General features: G+C 51.5%; 1 protein-coding gene across 13 annotated transcripts in view; it reads right to left on the bottom strand.

Annotated features, from left to right (window-relative positions):
* AP1B1 (adaptor related protein complex 1 subunit beta 1) overlaps positions 1-24683 on the bottom strand; it is a 61922-nt gene that overhangs the window by 13065 nt on the left and 24174 nt on the right. For 8 of the 13 annotated variants that reach the window (XM_074004083.1, XM_065522305.2, XM_005567668.4 and 5 more), the window contains 11 exons: positions 23048-23153; positions 19561-19696; positions 18471-18716; positions 15679-15869; positions 13981-14202; positions 11155-11275; positions 10302-10397; positions 9183-9298; positions 8356-8521; positions 1313-1411; positions 544-803 (listed from right to left, as the gene is read on the bottom strand). In XM_074004083.1, the coding sequence (XP_073860184.1) occupies positions 544-803; positions 1313-1411; positions 8356-8521; positions 9183-9298; positions 10302-10397; positions 11155-11275; positions 13981-14202; positions 15679-15869; positions 18471-18716; positions 19561-19696; positions 23048-23153 (1759 nt within the window). The remainder of the gene's footprint in view (positions 1-543; positions 804-1312; positions 1412-8355; positions 8522-9182; positions 9299-10301; positions 10398-11154; positions 11276-13980; positions 14203-15678; positions 15870-18470; positions 18717-19560; positions 19697-23047; positions 23154-24683) is intronic. The other 5 variants (XM_065522308.1, XM_074004084.1, XM_074004085.1 and 2 more) reach the window with 1 other exon arrangement.

Here is a 24683-nt window from a genome sequence, read left to right as displayed (position 1 = left end):
GCACTGAGTCTCCTCCCTGTCCCCAACAGCGCTGTCCACACGGCCCCACTGCTTCCCCATTCCCACAGCAGGTCCATCTTTCAGGCCCTCTCTGAGGATGAGTGAAGGGAGAGGGCCGCCTGCTTCTAGCCCTCAGCCCATGCCAAGGAGAAAACTGGAAGCCAGTGCCCTAGGATGGTGCCACCAGGTCACACCAACCACCTGGGAAAAGCAGAGGAGGAGGCACGGACAGGGCTCTGGAATGAGACAGAACCGGTCTGAGTCCCAGCTCTGCTAGTTGTGAGATCCTGGACCAGTCCCTCAAGCTCTCCTTGTCTCTTGTTCCCACCTGAAGAATGGGGACATTTGCTCTCAGAGCTGTTGTTAGGATGGAATGAGGTCATCTAGCAAATACCTCATGTACAATAAATAGCTGAGAAAAGGTTGTCAGTTTTCCTCAGACTCAGGCCTTGCCAGGGGACAACACACCAGGCCTGAGTGCCTGTGCTGCTGAACTGGGAAAGCAGGTGTGGAGGCTCAGGCCTACTGGCCAGTCTCACTCACGAGGCCGTGCGGGGTGGTAGGCTCTTGTGCACGACGCCCCGGCCCCCCTCCACAAAGGCACTGGGAGGCTTATGGTAGACAGAGGCCAGTGTGCCGATGTAGCAGATAAGCTCGTCCAGCAGTGTGGGCTCGATGAGGTCCGTCTCTTCAGAGATGAGTGGCTTCTCAGCCAACACCACCTCCTTGGCTGCCACCGGGTCCGTGGAAAGCAAGCGCCAGTAGATGTAGCCACGGTCCCGCAGGTCCGGGTTATCTGAGTCCTTGTGGGGGTGAGGAGAAGCCCGTGAAACTTAGAGCAGCCAGGTGAGAAGGGAGGAGGTTTTCCTGTAGCCATGAGCCAGGTGTGGCACAGGGCTGGCCAATGGGGACAGCACTCCCATGAGCCTGTCCCTACACCACCTACAGGGCCATACCCCGGCATCGGGCTCATTCTCCATGGTGCTCTACTCCAGCCTGGCTGTGCCTGTCTCTACTCCCAACTGCCCACTGTGGCCTGCCCTTCCTGCCCCCAACGCACACCCTCAGGCTTCCGCAGGCTCTCCTCCTCTGTCTAGTTTGTCTCAACTTCACTACTTGACCTCACTGCACTTTGTGTTCTAAGCTCCCTGAAGGCAGGGAGCTTGGGTTACTCTGGGGCTGGAAGCCAGTCCCACCCACAGGATACCTGTCTCAGGAGTGGGCCTGGCTTCCAGGTCTAGTTCCTGGGACAAAAGTTCCCCTGCTTGAGTGAGGGTTGTGCTGGGCACAGTGGGGCGGTTGGGGCACCCACCTGAGTGGCCAAACTGAGGACCTGCTGCACCAGCTCCTGGGTCTCTGTTGGCTTCTTCAGAAAGAGTTTCACGATGCCTGTCAGCAGCTGCAGCTGGACCTGCAGGGAGGGAACAGCGGTGGCGAGGAGGAAGGTGGGCCTCACATGGGGACAGCGGGAGACTAAAAAGGCTTGAAGAGGAAAAGGGTGTTCAAAGTCCCTGGAAGCCAAACACAGCTCTTCTAGGTTTGGGGCTGTCACGGCACACACGCAAAGGGCCACCACAGGTGTTGGTGCCGCTGAGCAGCCAGACTTTGGCATCACTCACTCAGGAAGGAGCTGAGCACTGGACTATTCGGCAAACCCAAGCAGGCCAGGGGCCGCTGCCCAGCCCTAGGGTTCTAGAAACCTGTTGGAGCTCTAGACTTCACAGGACTATGAGAAGCTCACGTGTGGCTGGTATGCTTCTTATTGGGACTACCTGTCAACAAGTGGCGACAGTCCCATGGAGTCCCAGGGGACTGGGGCAGCAGGGCCCACAGAGCCTGCCATCAAGAACCTGTGCTTCTACCAGAGGGTGGGAACCATTCCTGGTGGCCCTCCACTGGCCCCTGCTGCATACCTGGACATACCCAAAGCTGCCCTCATCCTGGCCAACCATCCTTACCCTTCAGATCTCATGCCAACCCCACCTTCAGACCCCCCATGCTTCTGCAGCCTCTTCCATCCCCTCACAGCACCACCAGTTGCTGGCTGTCCTGTGCAGTGAGCTCCCTGTGGGCTGGAGAGATGTCTGTCTTGCTTACTGTCGTGTCACTAATTACTGCCCAATCTAGTGCCTGGTGTAGAGCAGGCACTTAAGAAATACTTGCTGACCGAAGAAACATCTATGCGAGAACAAGTCTTTGCATATAGTCCTTCCTTAGTCACGGTCTCATTTTTGCTAGTCCTAGGACAAGGGGGCAGCCTGAGGCTCCTGGAGTCGGGGGCAGTGGGAGCCCATGGGCTGTGCCAGGGACAGGTCTGCAGCAGGAGGGCAGGAGTGGCAGTGCAGGAAGCCCAGCAGCAGCCGTGCTGGCAGCATCTCTGACGCCTGCCCAGTAGGAGTGCACTTGTGTGGGGAAGGCTGACAGCAGCAGGCGGAACAGAGGGCATGTGGTCCTCCAATTCTGGGACGAAGCGGAGTCTTTGCAATTTGGTTACATGTGGGCCAGCAGCAGAGGAGCAGTAGGCTGGCTGTTTCCGAGGCAGGAGGCAGCCCAGCATCTGGCTTCCAGACTCTAGCCCCTGCCTGGGTAGCCAATGGGAAGCCATTTACCCTCATCTGTAAAGGAGAGGTGTGGCCTACTTCAGGATTCTTGTGAGCTTTAAAAATGGCAACTTAAGGCAGTTTGCTTGGAGGTGGAGTCAGATCACACCTTATTTGAACTCCAGTTCTATGACTTCTCAGCTGGGTGACCCTGGGCAAGTCATTTAGCTTCTCTGAGTCAGTTTCCTAATCTATAAAGCAGTCATTAAATCTCACAGAGTTAATGGAGAGTTGATGAGACCACAAATGAAAAGAAGCGGCCGGGCGCGGGGGCTCACACCTGTAATCCCAGCACTTTGGGAGGCCAAGGCAGGCGGATCACCTGAAGTCAGGAGTTCAAGACCAGCCTGGCCAACATGGTGAAACCCTGTCTCTACTAAAAATACAAAAATTAGCCAGGCATGGTGGCGGGCGCCTGTAGTCCCAGCTACTTGGGAGGCTGAGGCAGGAGAATTGTTTGAACCCGGGAGGCGGAGGTTGCAGTGAGCTGAGATCACACCACTGCATTCCAGCATGGGGGACAAGAGTGAGACTTTGTCTCAAAAAAACAAAACAAAACAGTAAAAAAGCATTGTGTATTCTGCTAAGGAACAGCTGTCATCATCACAGTCATTATCACCACTACCATCACACAGGGACTCTTGAAAAAGTTCTCCCCAACCCAGTCAGCTGGATGCCTGGAATGATTCATCACTGTCAGCTCTGCTGTGGTTCCGGTCAGGTATGCCTCAGGCTGTACTGCCAGAGGGTGGTCTGGCCAGGTGCCCAGGGCCCTGGCTCAACAATCCATTCCAGTTCCTCTCAACACACTCAGGCTGTTAGCCTGCATATTTAGGGCACCCTTCCTGAAATGATGCCATTACTTCTGCTATCCAGACAGAATGGGATGGCAGGACAGGGCCAGATGCAGGCTGGGCTGATATACCACCCTGGCCAAGATTTTTTTTTTTTTTTTTGAGACGCAGTCTCACTTTCCTGCCTAAGCTGGAGTGCAACGGGGTGATCTCAACTCACTGCAACCTCTGCCTCCTGGGTTCAAGTGACTTTCCTGCCTCAGCCTCCTGAGCAGCTAGGATTACAGGCACACACCACCACACCCGGCTAATTTTTGTGTTTTTAGTGGAGATGAGTTTTACCATGTTGGCCAGGCTGGTCTCGAACTCCTGACCTCAAGTGATCCACCCACCTCGGCCTCCCAAAGTGCTGGGATTACAGGCATGAGCCACCATGCCCAACTGCTGACCAAGACTTTCTAAGTCTGCTGTCCATGGCTAGAGAGGCCTAGGAGCCAAGGATGAGAAGATTCAACAAGACAATGTAAAATGAGTTCCATAATTGTCAAGCCTGGTGCAGTGGTGCAGGCCCATAGTCCTAGCTACTCAGAATCCTTTGAGCCCAGGAGTTCAAGGCTAGCCTGGGCAAAACATAGTGAGAGTCCGTCGCTAAAACAAACAAACAAAAAACTCCAAATCGTCAAGCACTCAACAAGTGTTCTTTTTTTTTGAGACAAGGTCTCGCTCTGCTGCCCAGGCTGGAGTGCACTGGTATGATCTTGGCTCACTGCAGCCTCAACCTCCCGGGCTTAAGCGATCCTCCCACCTAGGCCTCCCAAGTAGCTGGGACCACAGGTGGGTGCCACTACACCCAGCTAATTTTTTTTATAGAGATGAGGTCTCACTGTCGCCTAGCTTGGCCTCGAACTCCTGGATTCAAAAGATCCTCCTGCCTCGGCCTCCCGAAGTGCTGGGGTTACAGGAGTGAGCTGCTGCACCCAGTTAACAAGTTTTCTTTTTTTTCCTTTTTTCTGAGATGGAGCCTTGGTCTGTTGCCCAGGCTGGAGTGCAGTTGCATGATCTCGGCTCACTGCAACCTCCGCCTCCTGGGTTCAAGCGATTCTCCTGCCTCAGCCTCCTGAGTAGCTGGGATTACAGGCGCGCAGTATTTTAATAGAGATGGGGTTTCACTATCTTGGTCAGGCTGGTCTCGAACTCGAGACCTCAAGTGATCCACCCGCCTCGGCCTCCCAAAGTGCTGGGATTACAGGTGTAAACCACCGTGTCTGGCCCTAACAAGTATTCTTAAAACAGCTTTGAACTGTGTTGTGAACAAAAGATGCAAAGTGAACAGGCTACTGAATTACATCACACCCCCACAGCTACCATTAAACTGAGTGCTGGAGCGGGCACTTTACACACAATGTCCAGCAGTCTTTGCAATAACTGCACTGGAGACAAGGAAGTGGCTTTGCTGAGTTCACGTAACTGTGCGCCAGGCCACACCACAGGGAGGAGGCTGGATCTCACACTTCAGAGTTCTGTTTCTGTTCACTTCAGAGCTCTGTTTCTGTTCACACCACCAGACTCTTGGCTTACCTCTCCCTGTCCAGCTTCTCTCATCCTGGCTTTTTAGCAGGCTTAGCTGCAAAAGATTGACTCTATGACAGGGGCAGAAGCACACCCCTACAGCAGCGGTTCCCAGCCTTTGTGGCACCAGGGACCAGTTTTGTGGAAGACAATTTTTCCACACATGGGGTACGAGGGTGGGGGGATGGTTTTGGGATAAAATTGCTCCACCTCAGATCATCAGGCATTAGGTTCTCATAAGGAACGCACAACCTAGATCCTTCACCTGTGCAGTTCATAATAGGGTTTGCGCTCCTTTGAGAATCTGATGCCGACACTGATCTGACAGGAGGCGGAGCTGAGGCAGTAATGCTTGCTTGCCTGCCACTCATCTCCCGCTGTGCAGCCCAGTTCCTTACAGGCCATGGTAGTACCGGGTACTGCGCCGTGGCCCGGGGGGTTGGGGATCCCTGCCCTACAGGACATCCTCGCAGTGATCCCAGGCAGGACTTGCCTGCAGGAGCAGAATCCAGAATAGGCAGGCTTTGCTTCTGAGACACCGGGAAGAGGCTGGTATTGCAAGCAAAGGCAGTCTGGAAGCAGGTGGCGGTGGGGGGGTGACGGTGGGAATTAGTACTGTGATTCTGGGATGGACATCTGTTGTTTTTGCTCACCCAGCATCTATTCTGTCTTCTGGGAACAGAAACACTGGCTTTCCTTCAGAGCCTCACCCTTCTTTCTGTCCCTTTCAGTCCACACAGACTGGGATCAGTGCCTGAGAGACCTCGCCAACCAGAGTCACAGTGCCTGGCTCAGGATAATGCAAATAGGTCCTGGGACTTTTGCTGGAACTACTGAGGGAAGGGGAAAAATTCTTTCCATGGGGGTTATTGTGCCGTAAGGACATAGCCTGGAAGTGCTGACTCCTTACAGCTCCCACTCCTGGGAGCCTACCCACGGCAGAAGGTAGCTCAATGCCACCATCCAAGCACCCTCAGCCAGGAGTCCCAGAAGGCAGCGTGCTACCCACACTTGCCGGCTACTGGAACCAGTTGCTCCCCTTTTTGGCCTGGACTAGTTTGCTTTTGAAACCAATTTGGCCCAAACCAACACTACCATGAATGAGTGTTTATTATGGGCTGGGCATGTGTTAAGGACATTATACCAAGCATCCTAATTTCACTTTTGTAGCAAGAGGATGAGGGAAGATCTAATGATTCTCATTTTACAAATGAAGAAACTGAGGCTCAGAGTTAAAGGGATAAGCATAAAGTTACTGAGCCAGGAAAGGGCAGAGGAGGGGTATAGACTCTGGGATCTCTCATTAAGTCCCACACTTGGACCCACGGGGTTACACTGCCCCAGTTGGGCAGCAAAAATTTCTGTGCTCACGAACAGACTAACACGGTTCCCAGTTAACTGAGAAAAGGGAATACAAATGACAAGGCAGACATTCAGGCTCATTCATAACAGAAATGCAAACAGAACTACAGTGAGGTACCCGTTAGCTATTGGACCGGCAAAAACAAAGCAGAGGTAAGAAGAGGGCAATCCCACCATCTGAGACAGGAGTATAAAAACCAGCACAACCTCCACAACAGAAATCTGACAATGGCTACCCAAATCTCAAACTCACATGCCCTTTTCTCTAAGCATCCTGCTGCTATGAATGTATCCTCCAGCTATGCGTGCAGATGTGCATTACACAGGTTATTCTCAACAGTACTGTTTTAATGAGCACAAGACTGGACACCTAAATACCCACCAGGAGAGGCTGGTTAAATAAAGCATAAATGAATGAGAGCACGGTCTTTGGAGGTATTGGTAACAGAAAAAGGCAAGGTGCTAAACAATTTGAATTTGCAGAGTACGCTACCAGCAGTGTTTAGAAATAAAAGAGTGGGCAATGTAGATACAGTTGATTCTCACTACTTGAGCAATCCATGTTTGGGAATCTGTCTACTTGTTAAAATTTACTTGTAGTCCCCAAACCAAGACTCGTGGCGCCTTTGCAGTCATTTGCAAATACGTGCAGAACCGTGAAAACTTCGAGTTGCCCGACACACACATTCACAGCTGAGGTCAAATAAGGCAATGCTCTGCCTTCCTGTTTCAGCTCTCATCCTGTAAACAAGCATCCTTTCCACCACCTATTTAGTGCCATGTTTTTCATATTTTTGCGCTTTTTGTTGAGTTGCTTGTTTAAAATGCTCCCTAGCGCTGAAGTGCTTGCCTAGTGTCCCCAAGCACAGAAGGCTGTGATGAGCCTCAGAGAAAACACATGCGCTTGATAAGCTTCACTCAGGCATGAATTACAGTACCGATGGCCATGAGTTCAATGTCAATGAATTGACAATATATATTAACTAAGGTGTTTTTAAACAGAAACACACATTTTAAAAGGTTCTTAACTGATCAGGTGACAAAAACGTTGTGTCTAGATGCTCACAGAAACCAAACACTGTATTTCTCTAGGAGCTATGGTTCACTACTTGCTAATTCAGTGTTTGCCATGACTATGGAACAGAAGCACCATGAAAAATAAGAATGAGTTGTATATATGTGTGTATGTCAGATGTGTGCATGTGTGTATAGGAAGGATGGGTGCATGTGTATGTGTCTGTGGGTCTACTGGTGTATTCCTAAATGATCTCCTGAAGTTTCCTAAAAAATCAAGAACAGAGGGCCGGGCGCGGTGGCTCACGCCTGTAATCCCAGTACTTTGGGAGGCGGAGGCAGAGGCGGAGGCGGGCAAATCACGAGGTCAAGAGATCGAGACCATCCTGGCGAACACGGTGAAACCCTGTCTATATAAAAATACAAAAAATTAGCCGGGTGTGGTGGCGGGTGCCTGTAGTCCCAGCTACTCGGGAGGCTGGGGCAGGAGAATGGCATGAACCCAGGAGGCGGAGCTGGCAGTGAGCTGAGATCACACCACTGCACTCCAGCCTGGGCAACAGAGCAAGACTTCGTCTTCATCTCAAAAAAAAAAGACATCAAGAACAGTGGTGACCTCTAGGAGAATTTGTGGCCTGCAAAGCGACGAAGAGGGAAACTTTTCACTATATATGCTTTTGTATCAATTTTAAACCAAGTCAACGTATTTCCTGTTAAAATATGAATATGAAATTAAAACAAAATGAAGAACTTGTGCCTGCCTTCTATCCACACCACCACAGACTGTCTCGTGCCTGCCTTCTATCCACACAACCACAGACTCTCATATGTCTCCCTGACTTGACTGTACTGCAGTGAGAAGGAAAAGGGGCGGTGTCCATTAAGCGCACATCACTCATCTGTCTTGTCAGTGCTACTGACGAGGTATTAGGAAGGGAGGGTTTCACGGCAGTGTGGGCCACAGTGGGGCTGAGCTACCAGTCATGACTCACACCCTGGCCGGCTCACTGGCTCACCTGGGTGCTCTCGTCATGAAAGCCCTCGAGGAAGCTCTCCAGCAGCTCGTCTGCGTTGTCAATCCGTTCTGCATACTCGCCTACAATCCAGATCATGGCAGCCCGGGCCTCAGGCTCATCCAGGGAGTCCAGGTTCTCACACAGTGTGGCAATCACACTCTCATACCTGGGAGACCAGGGCACAGTCGGTATGTGAGCCCTGAGGAACAGGCAACCCAGGGAAGCCAGGCAGGGGCCAGGAGGGAAGGGGGCCTGCCTCGTAAGACCCCAAGGTGGCAGGTAAAGGAGACGTGAGTTTCTTTTCTTTTTTCTTTTTTTTTTTTGAGACGTAGTTTCGCTCTGTTGCCCAGGCTGGAGTGCAGTGGCGCGATCTCAGCTCACTGAAACCTCTACCTCCCTGGTTCAAGCAATTCCCCTGCCTCAGCCTCCCAAGTAGCTTGGATTACAGGCGCACACCACCATGCCTTGCTAATTTTTTTGTATTTTTAGTAGAAACGGGGTTTCACCATGTTGGCCAGACTAGTCTCGAACTCCTGACCTCAGGCAATCTGCCTGCCAAAAGCCTCCCAAAGTGCTAGGATTACAGGCATAAGCCACCACACCTGGCCTGGGGATCTGAGTTTCATCTATTACATGTTAGCCCTTATTGTGGCCTGCAGAGCAGAGGAGGGGCAACGTGGACAAAACAAAAAACAAAGGGTTTCTTTTGAGAATGCTGCTTGTGACAGAGAAGTAAGGAAGAGGAGACTCCTCCTTCCTTTTCCGCCCCGACATCCCTGTCCCCAGGCAGAGCCAGATGCCCTCTCCCTAGGAGGGCAGGCACGCACTTGTTGGGGTACTTGCGGAAGATGTCCTTGATGACCACGATGGCCTCCTGGACCACGTAGTTGACCTTGGTCTGGATGAGGTCGAGCAGCGTGCTCACACAGCGCTCCGCAGATTGCTGCATGGGAAGAGGAAAGTGTGGATGAGGTTCCCGCACCCCATTTCCAATACAGCCTCTGATGTCCACACCTTGGCCAAGGGCTCCAAGTCACTCCTGGTGCACCTTCCTTGTCATAGCGGGAAAACAGGAGAACTCTCTCCCCAGGTAACAGGGGAGAACCAGTACCAAATCATGGCCCTAGGATGGCAGGGACATGTGGAATGAGACTGAGAAGCCAGAGGCAGAGCTCCTGAGAGCAAGGAGGGTCCTTGGAGCTCCTTTAGGCCAGGACCTGAGGGCAAGGTGACTACACCGCAGTAGAACCCCACCTCTCTTCTTACTTGTTTCAGGAAGGGGGCTCCTGTGACCAAAAACACTCACAGAACCTCTGATTGCTTCTGCCTTTACTTCCGCACACTGCTGTCATGGCCTGCTCTGAGGGAGATTTCTCAGGACAGTATCACAGGCTGAGATCACAGCACACCTCAAAGGGATAGGCGGGGGGAGACCAGCTATCCTAGGACCCTCCAGTCACCAGTGGACCCATTTAAGGAGAATCTGGCTTAGTGGTCAAGGAACATCTCCACAGACAGAGAAAGGAAGGGGATAGATAAAATGCTAGGACGCAGGAGTCTAGAGTGGCCCTGCGTCGCGTGGACACAGAGGCACGTGGGCAGTTGAATGATGACAATATTTGCCAAAAAATGTCCTTGCCCCAGAGCTCTGTGAAGTGAATGCTAAGTCCACCAGTTTGTGGCTGCCCAGCATCTTAGCAAATGCTGCAGGAGAACCATGATTATGATGAGTTCATTTGATCTGCAGCAACTCGAAGGCCTAAAGGATACTACAGAGTGAGAAAGAACCCCACCAGATCTGCATAATGCTCGCCATGGGGGCTCCAGTGGTGAGCCTCAGGCCTTCCCAGACCACCAGCAAGCTGGTAGATTCTTGTATCAGACTGGTTTCCTGGTTTCAGCTCCTTTTCCCTTCTCCAGCCAAGGACAGAGTCCCAGGGCCTCACCTCCACCTTGATGGCACAGCGTCCAATGGCACGCACAGCCTTCCGTACAAAGTCCACATCCACTTCTGTTGCGTACTCTTTCAGTTCCGCCAACACCTGTGGCCCAAACAGAAAAGATGGGGTTGGGGGGACCTGATGGGGCAATCTGCTGGAACACTCCTGGGCAGCGAATATACACAGACTCCCTAGGAGAATGGGATTCTGCCTCCTACTCCAGGTGGAAGGCCCAAGGGAGAGAGCTGGCAGGTGCCTGAAAAGGAAAGCAGGCCTGGACAACCTTGTTTGGGGTTGATCTAGCTAACATATCCAATACCACTTTGTAAGGGATGACAGGTAATAACAGGAAGAAACATTCTTTAGTAACAAAAACATCAGTCCTTTTTTTTTTGTTTTTTTGAGACGGAGTCTTGATGTGTTACCCAGGCTGGAGTGCAGTGGCGCCATCTCAGCTCACTGTAAGCTCCGCCTCCCGGGTTCACACCATTCTGCTGTCTCAGCCTCCCTAGCAGCTGGGACTACAGGCGCACACCGTCGCACCTGGCTAATTTTTTTGTATCTTTAATAGAGACAGGGTTTCACCATGTTGGCCAGGATGGTCTTGATCTCCTGACCTCATGATCCACCCACCTCGGCCTCCCAAAGTGCTGGTATTACAGGCGTGAGCCACCGCACCTGGCCTAAAAAAAACACCAGTTCTTTTACTTGCTTACGCAGCCCCATGTCCCATGCTAAACACTCTTCATGAGATAAACTGTTAATGGTAAGACTGGTCAGCTGGGCCAGAGCCCACAGTCTGGTGGTGGTGAAACGGTCCCACACCAAGCCCATGCCCTGACCATTACACTCTGCTGACCTGGGCGATGTTGGCCTGGGAGGCCAGGCGGATCATGATGTCCAGCTTCTCCAGTTTCACGTAGATAGGGTCATTGTACTTCACGAAGAACACCTTCATCTCGTGCTTCAGGATCTCAGGCCTGATGGTGGGGCAGGATGCCCGGAGAGCAAAAAAGAAGGCTTAAGCCTCATGAGAAAAGGCCCTCCACATTTGCTGGGACATTTCTGAGGTCTGAGATGGAGCCTGATGTTTTTGAAGGCAGAGTCACTGCCATGACTGCAAGCTCCTGGACAGAGGGCCCAGCAACCGGCCTGAGCAAGGCTCTGACTGCTCCCGTGTGCCTGAGCACATCATTGGAAGGCAGAGGGAGCGCAGTGAGAGACGGCTCACTCTCCAGAGGCAGCAGGCCTCACGGGAAAGGCTTGCAAATCAGAATAGATCTCAGTCCCAGTCCCAGCCTGTGACCTCAGGACTGTTTCCTCACCCACGAAATGGGAATGATGCTGTACAGAAACACGTTACCACCGCAGGTCTGGGACTGCTAGCCTCAGAAGGCCGGGCACATGGCAACTTGGATTTTGGAAGAGTTCTCACTGTTCCTTAAATGAGAAAGTTATTTAACTGTGCCTAGATCATTGTACAAAGAATACAGTTGATGCTGAACATATGCTTCCCTCCTGGGAGTCTGGAATTTGTGTAGGTGCCCCCAATAACAAGCCTGGGTGCTGAGTCTCAAACAGGCTTTCCTGGGCAGAAACATTACACAAGTTGCCGCATTTTGTTGAGGGAGGAGTGTGCTCTGTGTGACTCCCCATGGGAAGGAGGAGGTACCAAAAAGCCTCTCATGGAATCCTCCAGACTGTCCTTCTTCCCTATGACCCAGCCGGGCAGCCCTGCTCTGCTGCTGACAGATCTTTGCTGTGGGTATAGCTATCTGCTGGGTCCTGAGTGGGCGTGGCAGCTCGTGCCTGTCATCCCGGCACTTTGGGAGGTTGAAGCAGGAGGATTGCTTGAGCCCAAGAGTTTAAGACCAGCCTCGGAAACACAGTGAGACCCTGTCTCAAAAAGAAAAAATATATTTAAAAAATATATGCTGAGTACTGTGAGTAGTGCTAGTGAATCCCGAGCATGAGGGTGGTCTTGGGACTCTGACACCAACACCGACCTAATTGGCCTGCTGTGAAAGTGAGACGAGAAGCATCTAGCATGATCGATGCCTGCCTCAGAGAAGGCATCGGTAGGCAGGAGCTGTCACTAGCTGAGCCCTTTCACATGTGTCATTGTTCCTTCCTCAAAGGCAACATCCTTCTGCCTTCCGCCAGTATCACCCACCACATTCTTCCTGAACAAGGAAACTTCAGAGAGGGTGAGAGGCTGGCACTAGGTCACATGGCTAATGTCAGTAAGGACGGGGCTGGGGCAAGAATCACCTACCTCTGACTCCTACTCCTATGCCCTTCCAGAACAGAAAAGAGGAAAGAAAAGGTACAAGGACAGATGGTAAGGAAGGGAGAAGACAGGACAGAGAGAAAGGAGAAAACTGGGTACTCCATGCTGCTGTGCACACTGTAGGGAGGTCCTGGCCAAGCAAGGAGCCTTTGTCATGCCCCATGGGAGAGGCAAGACCCCGAGCTGGGTAGCAGGAAGATGATTTCTGCAATTAGGACTTGGCAAAAGCTGCCCAGTCACATCTCAGGACGAGGGCAGGGCATGTCTCAGTGACGTGGACAACTTCTTTTTTTTGTTGTTGTTGTTTTCAGACAGAGTCTAGCTCTGTCATCCAGGCTGGAGTGCAATGGTAGAATCTTGGCTGCAACCTCCGCCTCCCAGGTTCACATGATTCTCCTGCCTCAGCCTCCTGAGTAGCTGGGACTACAGGCATGAGCCACCACACCCGGCTAATTTTTGTATTTTTAGTAGAGATGGGGTTTCACCATGTTGGTCAGGCTGGTCTTGAACTCCTGACCTCGTGATCCGCCACCTCGGCCTCCCAAAGTGCTGGGATTACAGGCGTGAGCTGATCTGCTCTACTAGTCACTATGTCACATTAAATCCGGGCCTCCAGGGCACTGGTGTATAAAGACCCACACTACAACCAGGAAGCCCTAGTTTCATCCCTTGGTTTAGGAACTCAGAAGGCTTTCCCATATTTACCTCCCTAATCTCCCAATTCAACCAATATCTCTGGGTCCCCCCGGAGCACTGCTCAGTGGTTTTTCTGCTCTCGCCTACCCCCCACTACCAGACCGTGTGCCCTGGGAGCAGCAGCTCACTGCTCAGCCATTCTCACAAGCGGGAAGCGGGTAGCACAGCATTAGGAGTGAGTCCGATGTACCCCTTCCCCAGGCCTCGAGGCTCCAACCTCAGAGAGTTTGACTAGAGCTACGGACTCTGTCCCCCGAAGAAATGCGCAGATACACAAAATCTGACAGCCCATTTCAGGACAGCTCTGTGGACTATGAAGACAATATCTAGTTTAATCACCAATTTAGTCTTTATACAGCCTGCTTCCCCGTTAGGTTAAGCCAGGGCCTCTCAACCTCAGCACTGCTGACATTTCGGGCTGCACAGTTACTGTGAGGGGCTATTCTCTGCACTGCAGGATGCTGACCAGCATTCCTAGCCTCTGCCCACTAGATGCCAGGAGCATGCCCCCCTCAGCTGTGAAAACCAAAGTATCTCCAGATACCACCAAATATCCCTCAGGGGGCAAAGTTGCCCCTTTGGTTAAGCTATTTGAGACTTCCTGCAGGTGACAGGTCAGTTTCCTTTGAGAGCCCCCATCCCCAGCAGAAGAGGCTCCCCGAGGGGTACGCATGGACGTGTGTGTGGTGACCTCAGTACCTTTTCTGCACGATGAGATTGATGTTGCGCAGGGCCACGTACTGCAGCTCTGGCTCAGCTGACAGCAGTGTGACCAGGGGTGGGGCCAGCTTCTTGAGCAGCGTGCCGTAGTAGTCCAGGTCCTTAGACAACATCTCCATGAACTTCATCAGCACCTTCACAGCAGAGAGCACCACAGCAGAGTTGGCGTGGGAGAGCCTGGGGGTGACCCGTTCACAGATGCTGGGATCCGTCCATTCCAATGGGGCAAACAGGAAAGACAAAGGGAAACATCCTGTTTTTAGTTACCAAAATAGCATGTACAGGCCAGGCGCAATAGTTCAAGTCCTGTAATCCCAGCACTTTGGGAGGTCAAGGCGGGTGGATCACTTGAGGTCAGGAGTTTGAGACAAGCCTGACCAACATGGTAAAACTCTGTCTCTACCAAAAAATACAAAAATTAGCTGGGCATGGTGGTGAGCACCTGTAGTCCCAGCTACTCGTGCGGTTGAGACATTAGGATCACTTGAACCCAGGAGGTAGAGGTTGCAGTGAGCCGAGATTGCGCCATTGCACTCCAGCTTGGGCAACAGAGTGAGACCCTGTCTCAAAAAAAAAAAAAAAAAAAAAATAGCATGTCTAGCCTGGGCAAAATCATGAGACCCTTCTCTACTAAGAATAATTTTACACATTAGCTGAGTATGGTGGTGCATGCCTGTAGTCCTAGCTACTTGGGAGGCTGAGGCAGGAGGACTGCTTTGAGCCCAGGAGTTTGAGGCTGCAGTGAGCTGTGACTGTGCCACTGCACTCCGGCCTGGGTGACAGAGCGAGACCCTGCCACAAACAAACAAACATGTTTTTTGTAGAAGAAAGATCTAAATCCTGGTTCTGCTGCCTGCTAACTCCCAGCAGGTTGAAATCACTCTGCACCTCAGTTTCCTCATCTATAGAATCAAGATGATGCTGCCTACTTCACAGGGTTGCTGGGGGCTCAACTGACATAATGCATATAAAGAACAAGGCCGGGCGAGGCTGAGGTGGGTGGATTGCTTGAGCCCAGGAGTTTGAGACCAGTCTGGGCAACACGGTGGAAACCTGTCTCTACAAAAAAAAAATATAAAAATTAGTTGGGCACATTGGCATGCGTCTGTAGTCCCAGGTACCTGGGAGAATCGATTGAGTCCCGGAGGTTGGGGCTGCAGCTCCAGCCTGGGGGACAGAAACCCTGCCTCAAACAAACAAACAAACAAACAAAAAAGAACAAGCACAGTACTGGCACATAGTACATACTGTATAGATGGCAATTCCTCACTTCCTCCGACTTGGAGGGTATCTTGTGGTTAAGACCATGAGTCAGGTGAGCCCCAGCTGGGGGATCAGCTGGGGGACCTGCCAAACACCCAGTGAGAATTCAATGGGCAGTGGCTCTGGCACTACCCATCTACTGAACTCAACAGAGGTGCCCTGGGCTTCTGCGAGCTCCCAGGCCAGGCCAGGCCTATGCCCACAGCAGGCACCGAGCTGACTGCCCAAGGCAGCTCTCCTGCCTGCCTGACTCTGGAGAGGTAGGAAGCAGGCAGGCCTCCCTTTAGGTGTGTCTGAGGGTAGGTTGTGGGGCAAGGCACTAGAAAGGGGCCCACTAAGGCCCAAGGCCTCATTGGAGCCCCTGAGGACCAGGGTCCTCAGGCTGGGCTGGCAAGCAAGGGGCAGCCCACTCACCTCTGGGCCTCGCGGTCGTCCTTAGGTGTATAGTTGGCCAAGCAGTCCAGGATGAAGATCTGGCCCCACTCGGTGCACTCGTTCAGGGCTGTCAGCAGCTTGTTGATGGACTGTGGGTTCAGATCGAGCAGGTTGCTGCTGGGGTGAGACTCGGCGATTTCTGAGAGCGCTGCCACCGCGTTGGCCACCACCTGGTTGAGAGGGTAGAAGGGGCAGAGGCTGGGGGTGCTGCTCACAGGCCACGGGGCGGTGGGCTAATGATGCTGGCTGGTCAGAGGTCAAATATCCTGAAAGGAATATGACCCAATGGGCAGGGTCTGGAGCTGCAACGAGACCCACTCCAAGCACTCACCCTGCTGACTCCTCTGCAAACTGGAACAAAACCAAGTATGCCTGCCATTTAGAAAAACAAGAAAGACCTGGCTCCAAGTGCCTAGCCATAGAAAGCATTCCCAGCTTCTTTTTTTTTTTTTTTAATTTATTTATTATTATTATACTTTAAGTTGTAGGGTACATGTGCATAACGTGCAGGTTTGTTACATATGTATACTTGTGCCTTGTTGGTGTGCTGCACCCATCAACTCGTCATTTACATCAGGTATAACTCCCAATGCAATCCCTCCCCCCTCCCCCCTCCCCCCTCCCCATGATAGGCCCCGGTGTGTGATGTTCCCCTTCCTGAGTCCAAGTGATCTCATTGTTCAGTTCCCACCTATGAGTGAGAACATGCGGTGTTTGGTTTTCTGTTCTTGTGATAGTTTGCTAAGAATGATGGTTTCCAGCTGCATCCATGTCCCTACAAAGGACACAAACTCATCCTTTTTTATGGCTGCATAGTATTCCATGGTGTATATGTGCCACATTTTCTTAATCCAATCTGTCACTGATGGACATTTGGCATTCCCAGCTTCTTAACACAGCAGCCCCTGTCTACCAGCAACAGCAGCTCACTTCAATGCTTGTCAGCTGTGCTTCTCAGAGCTAGGGGATTCCTGCCGATCTCCTTGAGGCTACTGGGAGTGGATGGGGGTTGGAAAAGAGGAGCTTGCCAGGTGAAGCTCCAGGCCCTCAATCCATTTCCACTACAGCAGGTGTTTTGGTTTTTTGCTTGTTTGTTTGTTTTTGAGACAGAGTCGTGCTCTGTCACCCAGGTTGGAGTGTAGTGGTGTGATCTCAGCTCACTGCAACCTCCACCTCTTGGGTTCAAGTGTTTCTCATGCCTCAATCTCCCAAGTAGCTGGGATTGATTACAGGCATGCACCACTACACCCGGCTAATTTTTGTATTTTTAGTAGAGATGGGGTTTCACTATGTTGGCCAGGCTGGTCTCAGAGTCCTGACCTCAGGTGATCCTCCCGCCTCAGCTTCCCAAAGTGCTAGGATTACAGGTGTGAGCCACTGCACATAGCCTGTTTTTGTTGTTGTTGTTGTTTTGATATGGAGTCTCGCTGTGTTGCCCAGTCTGGAGTGCAGTGGTGCATCTTAGCTTACTGCAACATCTGCCTCCCGGGCTCAAGCAATCCTCCTGCCTCAGCCTCCTGAGTAGCTGGGATTACAGGCACGCACCACCATGTGCAGCTAATTTTTGTATTTTTAGTAGGGATGGGGTTTCGCCATGTTGGCCAGGCTGGTCTTGAATTCCTGACCTCAGGTGATCCATCCCCCTCAGCCTCCCAAAGTGCTGGGATTACAGGCATGTAATCCTGTATGAGCCACTGCACCTGGTTTCAGGCAGCTGTTTTCGTTTTTTTTTTTTTTTTTTTTTTTTTTTTTGAGATGGAGTCTAGCTCTGTCACCAGGCTGGAATACAGTGGTGCAATCTTGGCTCACTGCAACCTCTGACTCCCCGGGTTAAAGTTATTCTCCTGCTTCAGCCTCCCGAGTAGCTGGGATTACAGGCACATGCCACCACACCCAGCTAATTTTCGTATTTTGAGTAGAGATGGGGTTTCACCATGTTGGCCAGGATAGTCTCAATCTCCTGACCTTGTGATCCACCTGCCTCAGCCTCCCAAAGTGCTGGGATTATAGGTGTGAGCCACCACGCCCAGCCCAGGCAGCTGTTTTTAAGTGTGTTCTGCATTGTTTCCAACTTTTCTCTGTGAACCATCCAGTGCTCCAGTGCCCATCCCTGCACTGGCTGCTCAGTACTATGTATGGCAGTTGCTCAGTGTTTCTGCTCAGACTGGGGGATAGCGGGGTTTGTGCATTCATTTTAAACATTCGTTTTAAACGGGCCCTGCCAAACTGCCCTCCAAACTGCTGCCACCACCATGGGTAAGGAGACTGTGGAGTTCCGCATCCAGCTACATCCTGACATCCTATCTTCCAGGCTATGCTACTTCCAGGGTGACCCTCTACAACCCAGCAAAGATGGGGGAAGGGAAAAGCACCACACATGCAGCATATGTCTTGGTGAGAAGACAGCAACAATAACAGTGACTAGAAGGGGAAGGAGGGCACTAGTATTGATTGCACACCGTGTACCAGGCCATCCCAGGCCCGTCACCTTCACAGCACTCCTGCCAGCCATGTAGAATTAGATCCATCTCACTGATGAAGAAAAGAGAGCCCAGGCAGCTTGCCCCAGGTTGCGCAGCTAGTCAGAGGGTGAGGAGAAGGGAATCCAGGTCTAGCTCCCTCCAAAGAGGGTGCCTGAACCACCACAAGGCACAAGAACAACTGGCACCCCCAGCCAGGCTGACCAGGTACTCGGGACTGCCTGGTGACGCGTCAAGCCAATGTCTTCCCAAGCAACCCAGGAGGTAGTACGGTGGGTGGCAGTGGCTTACCATGGGGTTAGAGTCAGAGATGAGGTCTTTAAGGGTGTCCAGGAAGCCCTGGTCCTCCACTAGCTGGGCGTTGATGTCGTGGAGCTTGGCCACGCACACAGCTGCTGTCTTGCGCACATACGGATCCTCATCCTTCAGGCACTTCCGGAGTGGCTCACATAGGTACTCTGTGATCTTGTCAACGCGGATGCAGCCCATGGTCCGCACTGCCAGGGCTCGGATGAGGGGGTTGGGGTCCTCACAGTCCTGAGGGGAACCAGCCATTGGCCAGGGCAGGGGTGGGATGAGCCATCTGTGGGCTTCATATTCTCCCTGGCCTACAGCTCTGAGCCCTGCTAGGCTGAGCAACATCAGATGGCTGCTATGGATCTCCACCAACTACAGCCAACAGCAGCAAAAGTAAATGCTATGTAACTGGCACCCATGCCAGCTCTGCACACCATCTCCTCTTATCCTCACAGTAGAAATACAATACTGGTCTCATTTTATAGATGATGAAACTGAGGCTCTCAGGAAGGCTGAGAGCTCATCTGAAGCCACAGAGCAGAGCTGTGATTCAAGTCCACATCCACCTAGCATCACAGCCCTTGGTCTTTCCACTGGGCCACAGAAGCCTCATTTCCCATATCTGAGCACGGTCAGGAGAGCTAAGGTTCTAAAGGTACACAAATTCACAGGTACTAAACATTAGGAGAAAATAAAATTAAAATATAGGTGCACAGAGCTGACAATTTAATCTGAAGGACAGAAAATGGAGAAAGCAGCAGTCTAGAAGGGGAACAGAGAAGCTCTCGGACACCTGCTGATTCCTGCCCTGGCAAAGCATGCAGGGCAAGGCCCAATCAGGGTGGGGAGGGGACAAACAGGCCTGGCAGGACCTCACACAGGAGAGTTAGGCAGGGTCCTTAGCGTTTGATTTTCTGGAGAGTGGGAGCCCTCTGCTGGAGGAAGAGGCCTGCAGGCTGGGCGGGCACGGGCAGTCTGAAGGTCTGGACTCCATCCATTGCCACAGGGTCCCACCCCAAAGAGACTGAGTGGAGACAGAGCCTTAAGCACCCCATGTCCCCATGCCCACCAAGCTCCTGCTCACCTTCACAAAGGTGTTGACGGCCATAATGGCCATGTCAGGCTGACTCTTGGCGTAATTCATCAGGTAGAGGTATACCAGCTTCTTCAGCTCCAGGTTGTCGGTCTGCATGCAGTTGACCACATCAGGGAAGAGGGCACTGGAAGGTCAAAATGGTGTCAGCATGGGAAAGGCTGAAGAAGGGAAGAGGAAGATTTTCAGGCTGCTAACTAGTGGGTGAGAGGACAGTGGGTAGGAGAGAATGGAGAGACACACTGGACTTCCTGGTAAAAGGGAAGGTTTCAGCTGTGCTGTTAACAATCAACACCTATTGATAGAAAGGGAATCCCAAAGGGTAATTTTAAAAGCAGAAAAGTCCTTGGTTCTTTTCACACAGTTCAAACATGAGTTCTGGAGCCCGTCAAACCCACCACTGCCTCTTGATAGCTATATGACGTTGGAGACATTCCTTTGTCACCTGCCCTCTTGCCCTGAGTCTCAATTTCCTAACTTGCAAGAATGGTGCAACAGAAACTCAATTCACAGAGCCTTTATGATAACTGAGTGAGACAACATACTTAGGTATCTGGTCCTTGATATCTAGGAGGTACTGAGTAAATGCAAATGATTTTTTCTCCCTCTCTGATACTTAACGTGGCCGCTTACCTTGGGCTGCTGGTTCTGGAGGGTCGCAGGGAAGCAGGATGGTTCACGCTGCTTTCACCACAAGCTCTGGCACCCAGTAAGAACCAGCACGGCATGCATGGAGCACACACCATACACCAGGCTTGGTGCTAAGAACCTTACATACTTGATCTCATTTAACTGCCCTTAGAAGTCAGGGGATGATCCCCATTTCACAGAATACTGAGGTTCATAAATGTCAAATAACCTGCCTGGAGGAGTCAGGTCCGAGAACAAGGTCCGTGTTCATAACCACGTGGTACCCGTGGTCCCAGAGTTACAGGCCTTTTTCAGATGTGAAATTTGGTTAGAGATCAATTTTCTATCTCTGGAACGATCATATCCCCTCCTCTCAATTCTTACGTGTTTATAGGAAAGGACATGTCAACATAGAGAATTATGAGGTCAAAGTGAACTTCCTGAGCCCCGACAGGCAGGAGTCCTGCCAAAGCCAAAATGTATCACCTTGGAAGATGATGCACGAGGAAGAATGGGGAGGAGGGAGAAGGAAAAACCGCTGATGAGGCTGACTCGCCTGTCATATCAGCAAAGCCAGCTCTTTTGAGATGGAAGAACAAAGATGTTTCTCCTCTGTGAGGAGGTGATAATGGTGTTCTGGGTGAAGGACAGCAGCTTTGTCCTGGAAGGAATCTGACTTGGAAGGAGGCCCAGTTGTCCAGCAGGCGCCTGCTCCCTTTCTGCTCTGGCTTCCAAAGGGCTCTCTGCAGAGCTCCTTCCCAGAGCTGCTGGCAGGAGGTCCTTGCTGGGGGGCAATCTATGGGGACATCTGGAGCAGTGGGAGCCTATCTTGGGACCTGGATGGGAGCTGCTCCACCTCAGTACCCGGACTATGAGGCACAGGGCTGGGCACCACGAGGGCATGAGTGAAAGCAGCCTGGATTTGGATTTCAGAAGAACTGGGCTTGAGTCCTAGTTCTGCCACAAACCATGTGACTCTTAGGCAGTCACTTTATGTTTTTATTTCCTTGGCAGTAAAACTGTCATTACCTACAATATGGGAATTGTAAGGAACTACTGAGAAAACAAATCTCAAAATGTTCTGTGCAGACTCTCAAATACTGTGCAAATATTAAGCTGTTACAAAATCTAGTCTCTGCCTTTGAGATTTTACAATCTGGTGAGCAGGTAAACACAAGTATACATAACAAGAGAACAGTCTCCATTTAATGCTGGGTGATGGGAACAGAAAGCAAATGCTTTGAGTTTGAGGTAGTGGGCTGGGGTGATGAGGGAAGGAAACATGGGGAAGGCAGATCTTGAATGGTTTGTTTTTTTTTTTTTTTTTGAGACAGAGTCTCACTCTGTCGCCCAGGCTGGAGTGCAGTGGCGTGATCTTGGCTCACTGTAACTTTCGCCTCTCGGGTTCCAGCAACTCTCTGCCTCAGCCTCACGAGTAGCTGGGATTATAGGTGCCCACCACCATGCTCGGCTAATTTTTGTTTTTTGTTTTTTTTTTTTGAGACAGAGTCTCGCTCTGTCGCCCAGGCTGGAGTACAGTGGCCGGCTCTCAGCTCACTGCAAGCTCCGCCTCCCAGGTTTACGCCATTCTCCTGCATCAGCCTCCCGAGTAGCTGGGACTACAGGCGCCCGCCACCTTGCCCGGCTAGTATTTTGTATTTTTTTTTAGTAGAGACGGGGTTTCACCGTGCTAGCCAGGATGGTCTCGATCTCCTGACCTCGTGATCCGCCCGTCTCGGCCTCCCAAAGTGCTGGGATTACAGGCTTGAGCCACCGTGCCCGGCCTAATTTTTGTATTTTTAGTAGAGATGGGGTTTCATCATGTTGGCCAGGCTGGTCTTGAACTCCTGATCTCGTGATCCACCCACCTCGGCCTCCCAAAGTGCTGGGATTACAGGTGTGAGCCACCATGCCCAGCCTCGAATAGGTTTTTAAAGATGGGCAGACAAGCTGCGTCACTGGGTGCTCCCACAGGGGAAGCATGAGCCAAGGTGCGGCAGCCATTCTACACACGACCTGCTTTAGCCATCAGGTGCAACAGAGGCTGCACACCAGTGACATATTAGAGAAATTCAATCTGCACGTGTATTTTATTTGCACCACACAGTGTTTGTTTAATATCATCTGGCCACTTAAGACAGGGAGATTTAAAATGAAAAATCCAGATTTCCCATTCTTCTTCTTCTTCTTCTTTTTTTTTTTTTTTTTTTTTTGAGACGGAGTCTTGCTCTGTAACTTGGGCTGGAGTGCAGTGGCACAATCTCGGCTGACTGCAATCTCTGCCTCTCAGGTTCAAGCAATTCCCCTGCCTCAGCCTCCCTAGTAGCTGAGATTACAGGCGTGCGCCACCACGCCCAGCTAATTTTTGTATTTTTAGTAGAGACGGGATTTCACCATATTGGCCAGGCTGGTGTCAAACTCCTAACCTTGTGATCCACCCAACAGAGCCTCCCAAAGTGCTAGGATTACAGGCGTGAGCCACCGCGCCTGGCCCAGATTTCCCATTCTTTTTAAAAACCAGAAGACCTGGCCACACTGGGTCCTCTTCCCCAGCCAGTAATGATCCTCTGGAGTTTCTGAGAGGGTTCAGGCCACACCCACTGCGCCGCGTGCTTCCTTTCCCACCTACTCCAGTTAACTCACTCCATCACCACCTGACTGTCAGCATCTGGGCTCCTGATTCCCGGGTAAACAAAACCTTCGATGGGGAAGAAAGTTTTACGAAGGGAGCTGTATGAGGGGAGACATGGGTCCCTAGACACCCGAAGCGAGAGACTGAACTGGACCCAAGCTATAAACCCTCCCCTGTCAGCCGCCTCCAGCTGCCACCAGGCCTACTCCTGCACACCTGACATCTTTGCCCACGGTCATCGATGCAATCACTTTCTTCACTGCCTCCTTCTTCTTCTCCTTCTTGTCACTGTTGAGCTCTGCCTTCAGCTCGAAGATCTCCCCTAAGGAAAGGAGGCAAGCATGAGCGATCCCTCCCTACCCTGGCAGGTCCCAGTATCTAACTTCCAGAAGAACCAGAGGGAGGCACGTAACACATCCTATGCTGTTGGCTGAGGGGAGCTTCAGGCGCCTGGCCTCAGGTAGGCCTGGCAACAGTGAGGGCAACAGTGAAGGACGACTGTTAGGATAGGAATTAACAAGATGGAAGCTTGGAGGCCAGGGGCAGTACCTCACACCTGTAATCCCAGCACTTTAAGAGGCTGAGGATCAGCTGGGCATCGTGGCTCATGCCTGTAATCCCAGCACTTTGGTAGGCTGAGGAAGCCGGATCATGAGGTCAGGAGATGGAGACCATCCTGGCTAACATAGGGAAACCTCGTCTCTATTAAAATACAAAAAATTAGCCAGGCGTCGTGGTGCGTGCCAGCTATTCGGGAGGCTGAGGCAGGGGAATCGCTTGAATCCAGGAGGTGGAGGTTGCAGTGAGGCAAGATGGCACCACTGAACTCCAGCCTGGTAACAGGGCAGGACTCCATCTCAAAGAAAAAAAAATAATGAAAGAAAGAAAAGAGGCTGAGGACTACTGGAGCCCAGGAGCTCAAGATTAGCCTGGGTAACACAGTGAGACCTCGTTTCTACAAAATTTTTTTTTTAATTAGCTGCGTGTGGTGGCACATGCCTGCTGTGCCAGCTACTCTGGAGGCTGAGGCTGGAGAATCATTTGAACCCAGAGGTCGAGGCTGCCGTGAGCCATGACACCACTACACTCCAGCCTGGGGGATACAAGGTGACACCTTGTCTCCAAAAAAAGAAAAGAAGTTTAGAGGCCACTCTGGATTGAAGCAACAGGAACCATGGAAGCTACAAAGATTCTGGGGAAGACAAAAGCATCAAAAACATGATGGCAGGCTCTGCTCAGCCAGAGAGCTAAAAACACAGTGGAAGGTAAAGCTGTCCTCAGCTACCTTCACTCAACCAAAGGCCCTTAAAAGGCTCAGTGCAATAGAACCTGAGTACTTAAGGCTTGTGGGGAGAGGGCAGGATTTGTGGATTCCCACATGGAGGCCTTTCCTGTTTTCCTGGAACCTCTAATTAAAACAGCTTGCTCAGGGTTTCACTTCCTGAGACACAAGTGGTTGCTCAGCTCTGAAAATGGGAATTCAGCTGCTCCATGAGAGCTCAAGCATGTAATCAATTGTTCTGAGGAACTTGATGATGCGAAAAAAACTAATGAGGAAGTAAGGTTGTCTGGCCCTGGCAGGGACAGAGTCAGGATCCCAATAATAGGTTAGAAGGGCAGATGTCATTTCCTGACCCCTTCTCTTTTATTTTTTATTTTTTTGAGATGGAGTCTTGCTCTGTTGCCCAGGCTGGAGTGCAGTGGCCTCATCTCGGCTCACTGCAACCTCTGCCTCCTGGGTTCCAGCAATTCTCCTGCCTCAGCCTACAGGGTAGCTGGGACTACATGCGTGTGCCATCATGCCCGGCTAATTTTTGTATTTTTAGTACAGACGGGGTTTCACCATGTTGGC

Source organism: Macaca fascicularis, chromosome 10 (genome assembly GCF_037993035.2).
Source record: "Macaca fascicularis isolate 582-1 chromosome 10, T2T-MFA8v1.1".
Classification (NCBI taxonomy): Eukaryota; Metazoa; Chordata; class Mammalia; order Primates; family Cercopithecidae; genus Macaca; species Macaca fascicularis.
Note: the sequence above shows the minus strand (reverse complement) of the source record. Positions and strands in the feature narration are given on the sequence as shown.